The sequence below is a fragment of the Lathyrus oleraceus genome, chromosome 6 (genome assembly GCF_024323335.1).
Source record: "Lathyrus oleraceus cultivar Zhongwan6 chromosome 6, CAAS_Psat_ZW6_1.0, whole genome shotgun sequence".
NCBI classification, from domain to species: Eukaryota; Viridiplantae; Streptophyta; class Magnoliopsida; order Fabales; family Fabaceae; genus Lathyrus; species Lathyrus oleraceus.
The window spans coordinates 458,980,981-458,994,581 of record NC_066584.1 but is presented as its reverse complement, the minus strand read 5'-3'; the positions used below and the strand labels follow the sequence as shown (position 1 = coordinate 458,994,581).

The 13,601-nt window shown below is 36.2% G+C and overlaps 1 protein-coding gene across 1 annotated transcript; it reads left to right on the top strand.

The window, feature by feature from the left end:
- The first annotated feature begins 8,831 nt into the window (after positions 1 to 8,831).
- On the top strand, positions 8,832 to 11,757 carry LOC127098544 (uncharacterized). Its single transcript, XM_051037159.1, has 2 exons — positions 8,832 to 9,002; positions 9,900 to 11,757. Exon 2 carries the CDS (start codon positions 9,961 to 9,963, stop codon positions 11,563 to 11,565), a length of 1,605 nt encoding a protein of 534 aa, XP_050893116.1. The 5' UTR covers positions 8,832 to 9,002; positions 9,900 to 9,960; the 3' UTR covers positions 11,566 to 11,757.
- Positions 11,758 to 13,601: the final 1,844 nt, after the last annotated feature.

The window sequence follows — 13,601 nt, the reverse complement described above, 5'->3', positions numbered from 1 at the left end:
GTTGCTGTTATTCTTATGTTGTTGAGTTCAAGTCGTACATGCCATAGACATTCATATGCATTAAGTCGGGGCTTTTGCTCACACCACGTTGGCCTGGATTGGCAAAAATTATGGGGCTTTTGCTCACACCACGTTGGCCTGGATTGGCAAAATTTTAAGCTGAAAGTTGAAGGCTGATGCCTTGATGCCCACTAAACTGGCAATGATTTTAAGTTGGGAGTTTTACTCCAAATGGTACCACATGCATAAAGAGTCGAGTCTCATTGAGTTGCATTTTATGTTGTTATTGAGTTGTATTTACTTGTATTTGCGTATGATAATTGAGTTGAATGTGCCGTTACCGTATGCATGATATGATTTGGGTGATTAACGTGTAGAATTACTTAACATAACATGATGATTTATAATATTTGTTATATCGATTGAGAAACTCACCCTTACAATATTTTTCAGGTGACGAGCAGTGAGTTGAGTAGGAGCTAGTGCTTGAAGTCTAGTGTGGTTAGAGGGTCATGCTCTGATAGATGTAACATCGGGACGGGATGTTTGAATTGTCGAATAAATGTTAATTTTGATGAATTACAGATGTTGAAATATTTTATCCGCTGCGTATTGTTAAAGAAGTTTTTATGTCGAATAAAATTGAGTATGACTGCTTTTATGTTGAATTATGTGAAGAAGTTGTTATGTGACACCCTTAACTGCAATAATCACTCTGATTTATATATTTGTTGTTGTAAATTAAACATTTGGGGTATTTAGAAGGGTGTTACATTAGTGGTATCAGAGCAGGTCGGTCTGTCCGGCCAGTTGTCGTGTCGTTACCGTCTAACAATTGTGTAATTGTTACTAGTCTAACTTTTAAGTTGTGTTGTAGTGATAAGTTGAAATGGCTGGAAGGAATGACGCTGCAATGGCTGCCGCAATGCAAGCAATGGCACAAGCGGTGCAGAACTTGCCAAATGCTGGTGGGGATGCTGGATCACGTAGCTTGGCGACTTTTCAGAGAGAGAATCCGCCGGTGTTTAAGGGAAAGCATGATCCAGATGCAGCCTTGGGATGGTTGAAAGAGATTGAGAGAATCTTTCGTGTTATGGATTGCACTCCAGCTCAGAAGGTTCGGTATGGTACTCACATGCTAGCAGTCGAAGCTGATGACTGGTGGCTAGAGACTCACGAGAGGTTGACCGTGGCAGGTGAAGACATTACTTGGGATGTATTCCGTAGGGAATTTCTGAGGAAGTATTATCCGGAAGATGTCCGTGGTAAGAAGGAAATTGAATTCCTTGAGCTGAAGCAAGGAAACATGTCTGTCACTGAATACGCTGCGAAATTTGTGGAGTTGTCCACATTTTATCCTCATTACACTGGTGCTGGTGCTGAATTTTCAAAGTGCATCAAGTTTGAAAATGGATTGCGCTCTGAAATTAAGAAGGCTGTTGGGTATCAGAAGATACGCATTTTCACTGAATTGGTTGATAGCTGCAGGATATTTGAAGAGGACAATAATGCTCATTACAAGATTGTCAGTGATCGCAGAGGCAAGCAACATCAAAACCGTGGCAAGCCGTATGATGTTCCAGCTGGAAAGGGGAAGCAAAGAGCTGCTCCGGCTCAGAGAGCTAGTGGGGGAGGTGCTCCTACTGGTATAGTTTGCTTCAAGTGTGGTCAGGCTGGTCATAAGAGTAATGTATGCACTGCTGAAGTAAAGAGGTGTTTTCGCTGTGGTAAGATTGGCCATGCAATAGCTGATTGCAAGCACAAGGAAGTGATTTGTTTTAATTGCGGAGAAGAAGGGCATATTGGAAGTCAGTGTCAGAAGCCGAAGAAAGGGAATCAGTCTGGAGGCAAGGTCTTTGCTTTATCGGGTTCTGAGACTTCTGCTGATGATCGTTTGATCCGAGGTACGTGTTATATTAATGGCTTTCCTCTTGTAGCTATTATTGACACAGGTGCGACTCATTCCTTTATATCTTTGGATTGTGCTGTGAAATTTAAGTTAGGGATATCTGAGATGTTTGGTAGTATGGTAATTGATACTCCTGCGAAGGGTTCAGTGACTACTACTTCGGTTTGTTTAAATTGTCCTTTGAGTATTTTTGGTAGAGACTTTGGGATGGACCTAGTGTGTCTTCCACTAGTGCAGATTGATGTTATTCTGGGTATGAACTGGTTGGTGTTCAACCGAGTTTCTATCAATTGTTTTGATAAGACGGTGATCTTTCCTGAGATTGAAGAAGGAAAGAGTTTGTTCCTATCAGCAAGGCAAGTGGATGAGGCAGTAGCTGAGGGAGCAGAGTTGTTCATGCTGTTAGCAACTTTGGAGGCCAAGGATAAGATGGTGATTTGTGATCTAGCCGTGGTGTGTGATTTTCCTGATGTGTTTCCTGAAGAGGTGAACGAATTACCACCAGAACGCGAAGTGGAGTTCTCTATTGACTTGGTACCTGGTACTAGGCCGATATCGATGGCTCCGTACCGTATGTCTGCTGTTGAGCTAACTGAATTGAAGAGTCAGTTGGAAGATCTATTGGATAAGAAATTTATTCGTCCGAGTGTGTCACCGTGGGGTGCACCAGTGCTATTGGTTAAGAAGAAAGAAGGTACTATGAGGTTGTGTGTGGACTACAGGCAACTGAATAAAGTGATGATCAAGAATCGGTATCCTTTGCCGAGGATTGATGATTTGATGGATCAGTTGGTTGGTGCAAGTGTGTTCAGCAAAATAGATTTGAGATCTGGGTATCATCAGATCCGTGTGAAAACCGAGGATATTCAGAAGACTGCTTTCAGAACAAGGTATGGACATTATGAGTATTCTGTAATGCCTTTTGGTGTGACTAATGCGCCTGGAGTATTTATGGAATATATGAATAGGATTTTCCATCCGTACCTAGACAAGTTTGTTGTGGTGTTTATTGATGATATTTTGGTGTATTCGAAATCTGAAGAAGAGCATGCTGAGCATTTGAGAGTGGTTTTAGAAGTTCTACGAGAAAAGAAGTTGTTTGCTAAATTGTCCAAGTGTGAATTTTGGTTAGGAGAAGTGAGTTTTCTTGGTCATGTGATTTCAAGAGGTGGTGTTGCTGTTGATCCTTCTAAGATAGAAGCGGTATCTAAGTGGGAAGCTCCGAAGTCTGTTGCTGAGATTCGAAGTTTCCTTGGTTTGGCTGGTTATTATAGGAAGTTCATTGAGGGATTTTCTAAGTTGGCGTTACCATTGACGATGTTGACTAGGAAGGGGCAAGCGTTTGTTTGGGACTCAAAATGTGAAGAAGGCTTCCAAGAGTTAAAGAGAAGGTTAACTACTGCTCCTATTCTGATATTACCGAGTTCGTCAAAATCGTTTGAAGTTTACTGTGATGCTTCATTGTTGGGTTTGGGTGGCGTGTTGATGCAGAATAAGCAGGTTATAGCTTATGCTTCAAGACAGCTGAGGGTTCATGAGAGGAACTACCCGACGCACGATTTAGAGTTGGCGGCTGTGGTGTTTGTTCTGAAGTTATGGAGGCATTACTTGTATGGATCAAGATTTGAAGTTTTCAGTGATCATAAAAGTTTAAAGTATTTGTTTGATCAGAAAGAGCTGAATATGAGACAGAGAAGATGGTTAGAGTTTCTGAAGGATTATGACTTTGGTTTGAATTACCATCCGGGTAAAGCAAACGTAGTGGCTGATGCATTGAGTCGGAAATCATTACATATGTCTATGCTAATGGTTAAGGAATTAGATTTAATTGAGCAGTTTAGAGACTTGAGTTTGGTGTGTGAGAGTACTCACAATAGTGTTAAATTGGGAATGTTGAAGTTGACGAGTGGTATTCTGGATGAGATCAGAGAGGGTCAAAAATCTGATATGCTTTTGGTTGATAAGTTGACTCTAGTGAATCAAGGTCAAGGTGGCGAATTCAGAGTTGATGAGAATGGTATTTTGAAGTTTGGTAGTCGGGTGTGTATTCCGGATGTTACCGAGCTTAAGAAGAGTATTCTTGAGGAAGGACATCGTAGTGGTCTGAGTATTCATCCTGGAGCTACGAAGATGTATCATGATTTAAAGAAGTTATTTTGGTGGCCGGGAATGAAAAGAGATATCGCGAGTTTCGTTTATTCTTGTTTGACTTGTCAGAAGTCAAAGATTGAGCATCAGAAGCCGTCTGGGCTAATGCAACCGTTGGCAATTCCAGAGTGGAAATGGGATAGTATCAGTATGGATTTTGTTTCTGGGTTACCGAGGACAAGTAAGAATTTTGAAGCCATTTGGGTGATTGTTGATAGATTGACGAAATCGGCTCATTTTATTCCGATCAGAATGGATTATCCGTTAGAGAAATTGGCTGAGTTGTATATTGAGAAGATTGTAAGTCTGCATGGTATTCCGTCGAGTATTGTTTCGGACAGAGATCCTAGATTTACATCGAAGTTCTGGGAAGGTTTGCAGAAGGCTTTGGGAACTAAGCTGAGATTGAGTTCTGCATATCATCCGCAGACTGATGGTCAGACTGAGAGGACGATTCAGTCATTAGAAGATCTTTTGAGAGCTTGTGTTTTGGAAAAAGGAGGTGGTTGGGATTGTTATTTACCTTTGGTTGAGTTTACCTACAACAATAGTTTTCATTCGAGCATTGGTATGGCGCCGTTTGAAGCTTTGTATGGTAGGAGATGTCGGACACCGTTATGTTGGTATGAGTCCGGTGAGAGTGCTGTGGTTGGACGGGAGATTGTTCAACAAACTACAGAAAGGATTAAGATGATTCAGGAGAAGATGAGAATTGCTCAGAGTCGTCAGAAGAGTTATCATGATAAGAGGAGGAAATCACTTGAGTTTCAAGAGGGAGATCACGTGTTTCTTCGTGTTACTCCGATAACTGGTGTTGGTCGAGCCTTGAAGTCGAAGAAGTTGACACCGCGATTTATTGGTCCTTATCAGATTTCGGAGAGGATAGGAGAAGTAGCCTATCGTATCGCTTTACCGCCGTCACTTGCGAATTTGCATGAAGTTTTTCATGTGTCTCAGTTGAGGAGGTACGTTCATGATCCGTCGCATGTTGTCCAAGTAGATGATGTACAGGTGAGAGATAACCGGACTGTTGAAACATCACCTATGAGGATTGAGGATCGAGAGTTGAAGCAGTTGCGGGGTAAAGAGATTGCCTTGGTGAAGGTAGCTTGGGGAGGACCAGCAGGTGGCAATGTGACTTGGGAACTTGAGAGTCAGATGAAGGAGTCTTATCCGGAGTTGTTCGCTTGAGGTATGTTTTCGAGGACGAAAACTCTTTTAGTGGGGGAGAGTTGTAACACCCCGATAATAATATGATAATTATTTAAATTAAGTTAATAATATATTTATTAATTTAATTAGATAATTGGATTATTATTATTAGTTTTGAATTATTGGATTATTATTATTATTATTATTTGGAATAATAATTATTGGAAAATATATAAGTTGGAATAAGGAAAAGGGTTTTCAGTATTGGTAAAGAGTTTTCACGTGAAACAAAGAAGCGGCTGAAAGGTGAAAAGTGGAGAAAGGGCAAAGAGGAAGAGCTAGAGAGCAAAGGTTGAAGAACGAAAAAGCTTGAAGCTTAGAGATTGCCGGATTATCTCAGGTAAGGGGGGTTTATCGTCGTTTAACGGGTATTATCGATTAACATGTAATGGGTAGTGATAAGCTGTTAATTTGACCGAATTGAGATTATGGATGCTGAAATATTATGATGAATAAGTTGAATTTAAGCTGAAATTAGATCGGTAGCTGTGTGAGTTGTGAGATTCTGAACGTATCGCTTTTTACGGATTTGGAATCGGAGGTCCGGAAGTCCTCCAACGGCGGAAAATGCGGAAACTCTGCATTCTGCCTTGTGTTAGCGCAGGAACTGCTGTTTCGCCTGCGTTAACCGGTTAACCCAGGGTGTTAACCGGTTAACACTGTTATAAATTGAGAAAATGTGGAGTTTTGCCTGCGTTAACCGGTTAACCTATAGCGTTAACCGGTTAACACTGTTGCGTTTTGCCAGAAATGGTATTTTTGTCCTGCGTTAACCGGTTAACCTATAGCGTTAACCGGTTAACATTGTTGCAGTGTGGAAAAATAGTTGATTTTTATGTTGTAAATGCAATTGGTAGTTGGCCTATTGCAGTTAATTGTGATGAATAAAATTGTTGAGTTTATGTTGTGAAATGCCGATGCAAATATGTTGAAAAGTTGATTATAAGTTGTTTTGTTGAAAATATTAAGTTGTAGGCTGATGAGCCCAAGTTGATTTTAAGTTGCTTTGTTGAAAATTACTGAGTTGTAGGCTGATGAGCCAAAGTTGATTATAAGTTGTTTTGTTGAAAGAAAAGCTGTTATGTTGCTGTTATTCTTATGTTGTTGAGTTCAAGTCGTACATGCCATAGACATTCATATGCATTAAGTCGGGGCTTTTGCTCACACCACGTTGGCCTGGATTGGCAAAAATTATGGGGCTTTTGCTCACACCACGTTGGCCTGGATTGGCAAAATTTTAAGCTGAAAGTTGAAGGCTGATGCCTTGATGCCCACTAAACTGGCAATGATTTTAAGTTGGGAGTTTTACTCCAAATGGTACCACATGCATAAAGAGTCGAGTCTCATTGAGTTGCATTTATGTTGTTATTGAGTTGTATTTACTTGTATTTGCGTATGATAATTGAGTTGAATGTGCCGTTACCGTATGCATGATATGATTTGGGTGATTAACGTGTAGAATTACTTAACATAACATGATGATTTATAATATTTGTTATATCGATTGAGAAACTCACCCTTACAATATTTTTCAGGTGACGAGCAGTGAGTTGAGTAGGAGCTAGTGCTTGAAGTCTAGTGTGGTTAGAGGGTCATGCTCTGATAGATGTAACATCGGGACGGGATGTTTGAATTGTCGAATAAATGTTAATTTTGATGAATTACAGATGTTGAAATATTTTATCCGCTGCGTATTGTTAAAGAAGTTTTTATGTCGAATAAAATTGAGTATGACTGCTTTTATGTTGAATTATGTGAAGAAGTTGTTATGTGACACCCTTAACTGCAATAATCACTCTGATTTATATATTTGTTGTTGTAAATTAAACATTTGGGGTATTTAGAAGGGTGTTACAAACAATCTCTTGAATGCCATCCCCTATCATGATAAAATTCAAGCAACAATTTTTGGCCTAAACAAGGATAACTCTCCTGGGCCTGATGGGTTAGAGAGCTTCAATAAAACCTACTAGAGCATTGTAAAAGTGGATGTTTGTAAAGTAGTTCTCCAATTTGTCGCCATTGGATGGATTCTCCCTAACTACTATGATAACTTCATCATTCTTTTACCAAAGTCCATGGAAGCTGATTGCACGAACATATTCATGCATATTACAATGTGCAACTTCAAAATCAAGATTGTTTCCAAAATTCTGGCTGACAGGTTAGCCTCCATCATGCCTTTGATCATCTCTAAAGAGCAAAAATGATTTATCAGAGGCAGAAATGTCAAAGAGTATGTTTGTCTTGCTTTTGTGATTTTTAATATTTTGGATAAAAAGAGCTTTGGAGACAACTTGACTCTAAAGGTGGATGTCAACAAGGCTTTTGATACCTTGAACTGAGATTTTCTGCTTAAGGTGCTAGAAAAATTTGGTTTTGGAGATACTTTTTGTCAATGAACTATGTCAATCATGGAATCTACACATATTCAAGTGTGGTAAAGGTTTCAGGGAGATCCCCTCTCTCATATTCTCTTTTGCTTATCTCATATTCTCTTTTGCTTATCTGATGAGGTTTTGAGTAAAAATATTGTTACTTTAGTGATTTAAGGCCACTTGGTTATTATTAAGAGTTCAAAACATATTACCTTTCCTTCTCATATATTCTATACTGGAAAGCTTAAAGATGATCAAAGGCATGATGGAGGCTAACCTGTTAGTCAGAATTTTGGAAACAATTTTGATTTTGAAGTTGCACATTGTAATATGCATGAATATGTTTGTGCAATCAACTTCCATCAACTTCAATGGACTTTAGTGATTAGGTCTCTTTTGTCCCTTAATTAAGGTTTCAAATTTAAGCGAGCTTAAAAGATGGTGAGTTCTCGTAGAAGAAAATAATTGTGCAGATTTCTTTTACTAATTTAGATCGGAATCTACCTCCTTTAACTTTTTTTTACTCCTTACTTTAAAAAATTAGACAAGATTACGTAAAAAAAAAATGCTAGATATGTTTTTTTTAGATTTGTCTCTTGTTGAGAGGGCTTTGGTTATTATTATTATTTTTTTTTGTAATTTTCTTTTGAAATATATTTGATTTTATTAAAAAAATCTTTTACAGTTTTTAAAAACAAAGTTAATAATTTTAAAAAATCAAAAATAATTTTGTATTTCCTTTTAATATTTTTAAATATTCATTTTTATAGAAATTTGGATTTATATTTATTTATTAATTTCAAAATTCATTGATACATAACTAGTATCTGGCAATATTATCCTTTTATGTTCCCATATAAAAATTCCAAAATTATATATATATATATATATATATATATATATATATATATATATATATATATATATATATATATATATATATATATATATATATATATATATATATATATATATATATATATATATATATATATATATATATATATATATATATATATATATATATGATAATTTTGTCCAAAATAATAAAAAAAGTATTTCATATCTTTAATAATGTAAGTGGCAGGTAGGCAACTAGATAACAAAATCGAAAAATAATAAATGAAGTTATAGCAAGTGAAGTAAATAATTTAATAAGTATTTCATATAATTGATATTGTCAATGTCAAAGCAGAGAGCTAGGTTGTTTTTGTTAGATCGTGTTCAAGTCCATAAGAAAAACAGTTCTATTTCAACACCTATATCTATATTCTCTCTCTCTAGAATCTCTCTCTTCAAACTCTACTTCTTCTTCCTCTTTACTTCTTTCCTTTTCCATTTCTCTTCTCATTCAGGTAACTTCCTATCCAACTCACTTCTTTCCTTCTCTTTATTGTTACTAGAACAAGGGTTTGCTTACATTTTTCAATCATGGGTATCATTAAATCTTCATAAAGATTGAATCTTTATTCTTACTGTAACATAATCATGATTTTTGACCATTTGGGGTTTCACTGGGGAGGGCATAAAATAGGATTCTTTTTGTTATTAATCATTGATCTGTTATTATCATTGATCTGTTATACTGTTTTTTTGTTGATTTTTGTAGTAGCTTCGATTCTTAATTTCATTTGCATGGTAGTTAAGTGTGAAAGTTGTAACCTTTTTATGTGTTGTTAATTTGGTTTTGTTGAACATTGCTTTCTTGAATTGGAAAAGGCCCCAAAACCTGAGAAAGAGTGTGTTAGTTACTGCATTTTTGTAGACGTTTCCTCTTTAAAGTTAGTAGTTCTTAATCCTTTTGATTCATTTCTTTACTGAGGTCAATTAGTGCTCTTGTTAGTGTTTTCTATTTACAATGTTTAAGGTTTTAAATATCAGTCACAATCGCGTAAAGACTTTCGTGATTTCGGTTGATACATTGCAACACTGATTACGGTCGACGCAGTGTGAACTAAACATAGTTTGTTCTTTATCATAAAAACGGCTAATAATGGTATTGGGATTGGCATCTTTTGATACTGTTTTGTCGCGTCTGTTTTCGTTGTACGGGACTTTTTTTTAAACCTTTATAAGTATTTCCTACATGTTAGTGAGTTGGAAATGAGATAGAACATTATGATATCTTTTGATCCATGTAGCTTGTGATGTTGCTGTTGTTGTTGATATGTATTTAAAAATTTAGTTGCGCAATGTTATCGATGATAGTGTATTTTTGAGATTCTTAATATTGCATTTCCTATCTGAAGCAGGTGGCTTAATCTTGCGATTTGGAGAAGACGAGTTCGTTTTATTTTTTTAACTAAGTTAATCATGATAAAAAGGTTTCCGAGTAGTAGGAATCAAAGATCCAAAGGTGTTAAGATAAAGCATGTTCTGCAAGTTATTTTGCTGCTTGGTGTGTGCTTCTGGTTGATTTACCAGGTTAAGCACAATCACGACAAGAAGAAAGAGTTCGATAAGAATGATTCAACACTATCATCGGTCAGAACTGAGACGGATAAGGTTGTGAAACTCGGTAGAAAGGATCTTCATCCGGTTAAGGATGAAGTAGATCAGAACGGAAAGCACGAAGAAGAGGAAGATGAACCTGTTGTAGAGGATGCGGAAAATAAACGTGAACATGGTGAAGAACAACAAGAAGGGAACAAGAATGAAACTGAAGAAAGAGAAGAACAGGATGAAGAAGAAAATAAGCATGGAACTGAAGAACAGGAGGAAGGTGAAAATAAAACCGAAGAGATTGAAGATGAAGGAGGAGATGTTGAGATAGATGAAAATGATCATGAGAAATCAGATGTTGATAATGATCAAGATGATGAGGATGCAGATGAATTGAAAGACAAAGTAGAAGATAGCGATGAGACGGAGAATGAAGATAAAGAGGAGGACGAGGAAAAGGGAGGTTCAGTTGAAAATCATGAAGCTCGGGAGGAACATTACAAGGGTGATGATGCGTCTAGTGCTGTGGCTCACGACACTCACGCAACTAGCACTGAAACTGAACCGATTAATTTGACAGAGGCTGGTCTAAGCGTACAAATGAATTTAGAACAACCAGACAACGGGACAACTTTTCGTTCTGATGAGAGTAACAGGAATCAAAATGATTCTGATTTGAAGGATAGACAAGGTGAAGCGGCAGATGCAATTTCTTCTAATGTGACTGCCGGTAAAGAGACCGAAAATAACAGTTTGTCTACCGAAACAGCCGAAATAAACACTGATAGCCACTTGGATGCAAGAAGTAATCTGACAGCAATGGTTACTGAAGCAAGCAATAACTCAACAGGCGCTGGTGATGACACGGCAAATTCATCCGAACAAATTAAACCCGTTATTGTATCCGAGTCTGATAATGCTCAAAATGCAACAGCTAATACAACAGTTGCTGGAGATATAAAACAAACCGAGGTATTAGAGCAGACTGGCAACAAAACTTCTGAAGGAAACCTGCCTGATAATGATGCAACAGTCTCTGTTAAACCGAATAATCGAGATGCTGCTCCACAAGAATCTCCTACTCTAGGGGCTAGTGCATTAGAAAAGACGATCGAACTTGTAGCTTCAAATGAAACTGAGAACATCTCTGGTAATTTGGACATAAATGTGACCTCTGATACCACTGAAAGCGACAAATCCAAAGGTAGCACCGAAACTAAAGAAGCAAACGAAACTCAGAATATCGACACCACCGTGGATGAGATGTTCAAGGGCAATACTCAAACAGGTGAAACCGATGAAAAACCAGACTCTTCGTCTGTCAATGAAATTCTAGACTCAGTTATACACGACGCAATAGATTCTTCTGACACTCAGAACGTACACGAGGATATTGTATCGGCACGAACTGATCTTGATACGTTGCCGGACATTCAAAACGAAGGAAACGACAGTGATGAAAATTCAGCAGAGTGAATTTAGAGAATGCTGATTGGGTTATAGAAACTTTTGCTTGATTCAAAAACGTATCAAGACAAGGTGTTCAAAGGTACATAAGGTGTAAGATTGTGTCTAGGTCTGGATATGTATAATTTATTTGTTTCTTCCACTTTCTACTTTCAGCTACTATTGCATCTTTTATTTTTATGCTAGCTTCTTATTCTTTCATTTTCCTCCTCTCACTAGAGTATATATCAAGACAGTTTATATATTAATTAAATGTGACATGTTAAAGAATCAATCTACGACAAAACATGACACATATACATTTAATAATGAGCTTTGAGAACCTAGGTGTAATAGTAGCAAAAACTAGGTGTTAATAGTTGTTCAATTTATTTTCAGTTTCAGTGGGCCTACCCATATCGTGTACTAAATGTGGCCACTGACAACAGCTTTGTGAAAAATCTACCTGAATTAGACTGTAATATCTTTAAATTCTTACCCCACCCCACACCTCTGGCACCCCACATATACAAAAATTAGACTGTAATATCTTTAAATTAGAAAAATAAATTTTAAATTATTTTTATCACTGTTTTATTTATTTATTTTAAAAAAAAAACAACGTTTTGACTCGGGTATGTTGGAAAAATGTATCAGATTTTTGTAACTAGCATTTTTAAATTTTTTCCAACTTATTTTTTCCTATAATCAATGTTGAATTTACACTCAACTAAAAAAATTAACCGTTATGCCTCATGATATGAATGAAGTAATAACTCAGTGTAGAAGAAACTCAAACAAAAAATACTTAAATAAACCCAAGTATAAATATATTCAATCCTACTGCACACCCGAGTCTCCTTAAATAGCAATGTCATTATGAACTTTTTTTTTTGGATATTTGATTTGATTTTGTCTAGAATTATAGCTGATGCAATTGGATTTAATTTGCTCTACAAAAGTTTTATGATTTGTTTTTAATTCAAATTCAAATTCAAATTTAAATCTCTATTTAAATTAATTTGATCTTCAAACACCAATCAAACAAATCACATCACACATTATTAAAATATAGCAACAAATCTTATTGCAGAATGCGGCAGAAATACGCCCCAAATCAGCAACATCCATATCCTACAAACAAGGGCCACATGCTGGGACACACCTGTTCCCACATGTGTCTTTTTTTCACAAAAACAGTTCGAACACTCCATATTTTTTGTTTGCATAATGCAACAAATCCAAAAGGAACAACAAAAATAATCAAGAATAAGTTATTCTCTAATACTCTTGAATTGATATTTGTATTATGTTAAGGATGGTTGTGAAACAAGGAAAAATAACATGTATTTAACTCCAAAATTTTAAACATACTATCCCAAAATATTTCACCTTGACATTAGCCTAGTAATGACCCTGAAAGACCTCAAAAAGTATGTATTTGAAATCTGACTTTCATTGACTGTTTAAATTTTGTTAAGTTTATGATAAAATAACATCTGTGTGTTGATTGAGTTATTACCATTTTATTCCACTTTAGAAAAAAATGTGAAAAAAGACAAGTTGAGTATATTGGAAAGTTGGAAGAATTAATTGGATAAGTAACAATTCAATTATGGGGTTGTGATGACAGTTTGCCACCATAAAAATTTATCAATAGTTTCAAGTATTTTTAGCAGTATTTAGTGAATAATTACATAGTTTTAAATTGAATTTTGGCAATATTTAAAACTAAGAACAAAGTTGTTAAAAAAGATAAAAGAATAATTTTGGTGCAACTTTTGGAAAAAACGATTGCCGTTTTTTTACCAATTGTTGCGCGACTGGGCTAATTGTAGGGAGATTCTGACGTGTTTGGACAAATTATTGGATGATAACTTTACATTGTTAGGAGATTTTGACGTGTTTTTGAAGCATATAAAAGAAAAACTACTGACTTTTTTTTGGTAACATAATTTAGAAGGGTTTTAACGGCTGCAAAGATTTAAGAGCTACGCATAATTTCCTATAAAGATTTTGACTATGAATCATTTGATAATGAGTAGCTAAATCTCCTTAGATAATAT

Bases quoted from the DNA above. Each gene is read 5' to 3' on its own strand.
- LOC127098544 (XM_051037159.1), top strand. From the start codon at position 9,961: ATGATAAAAAGGTTTCCGAGTAGTAGGAATCAAAGATCCAAAGGTGTT.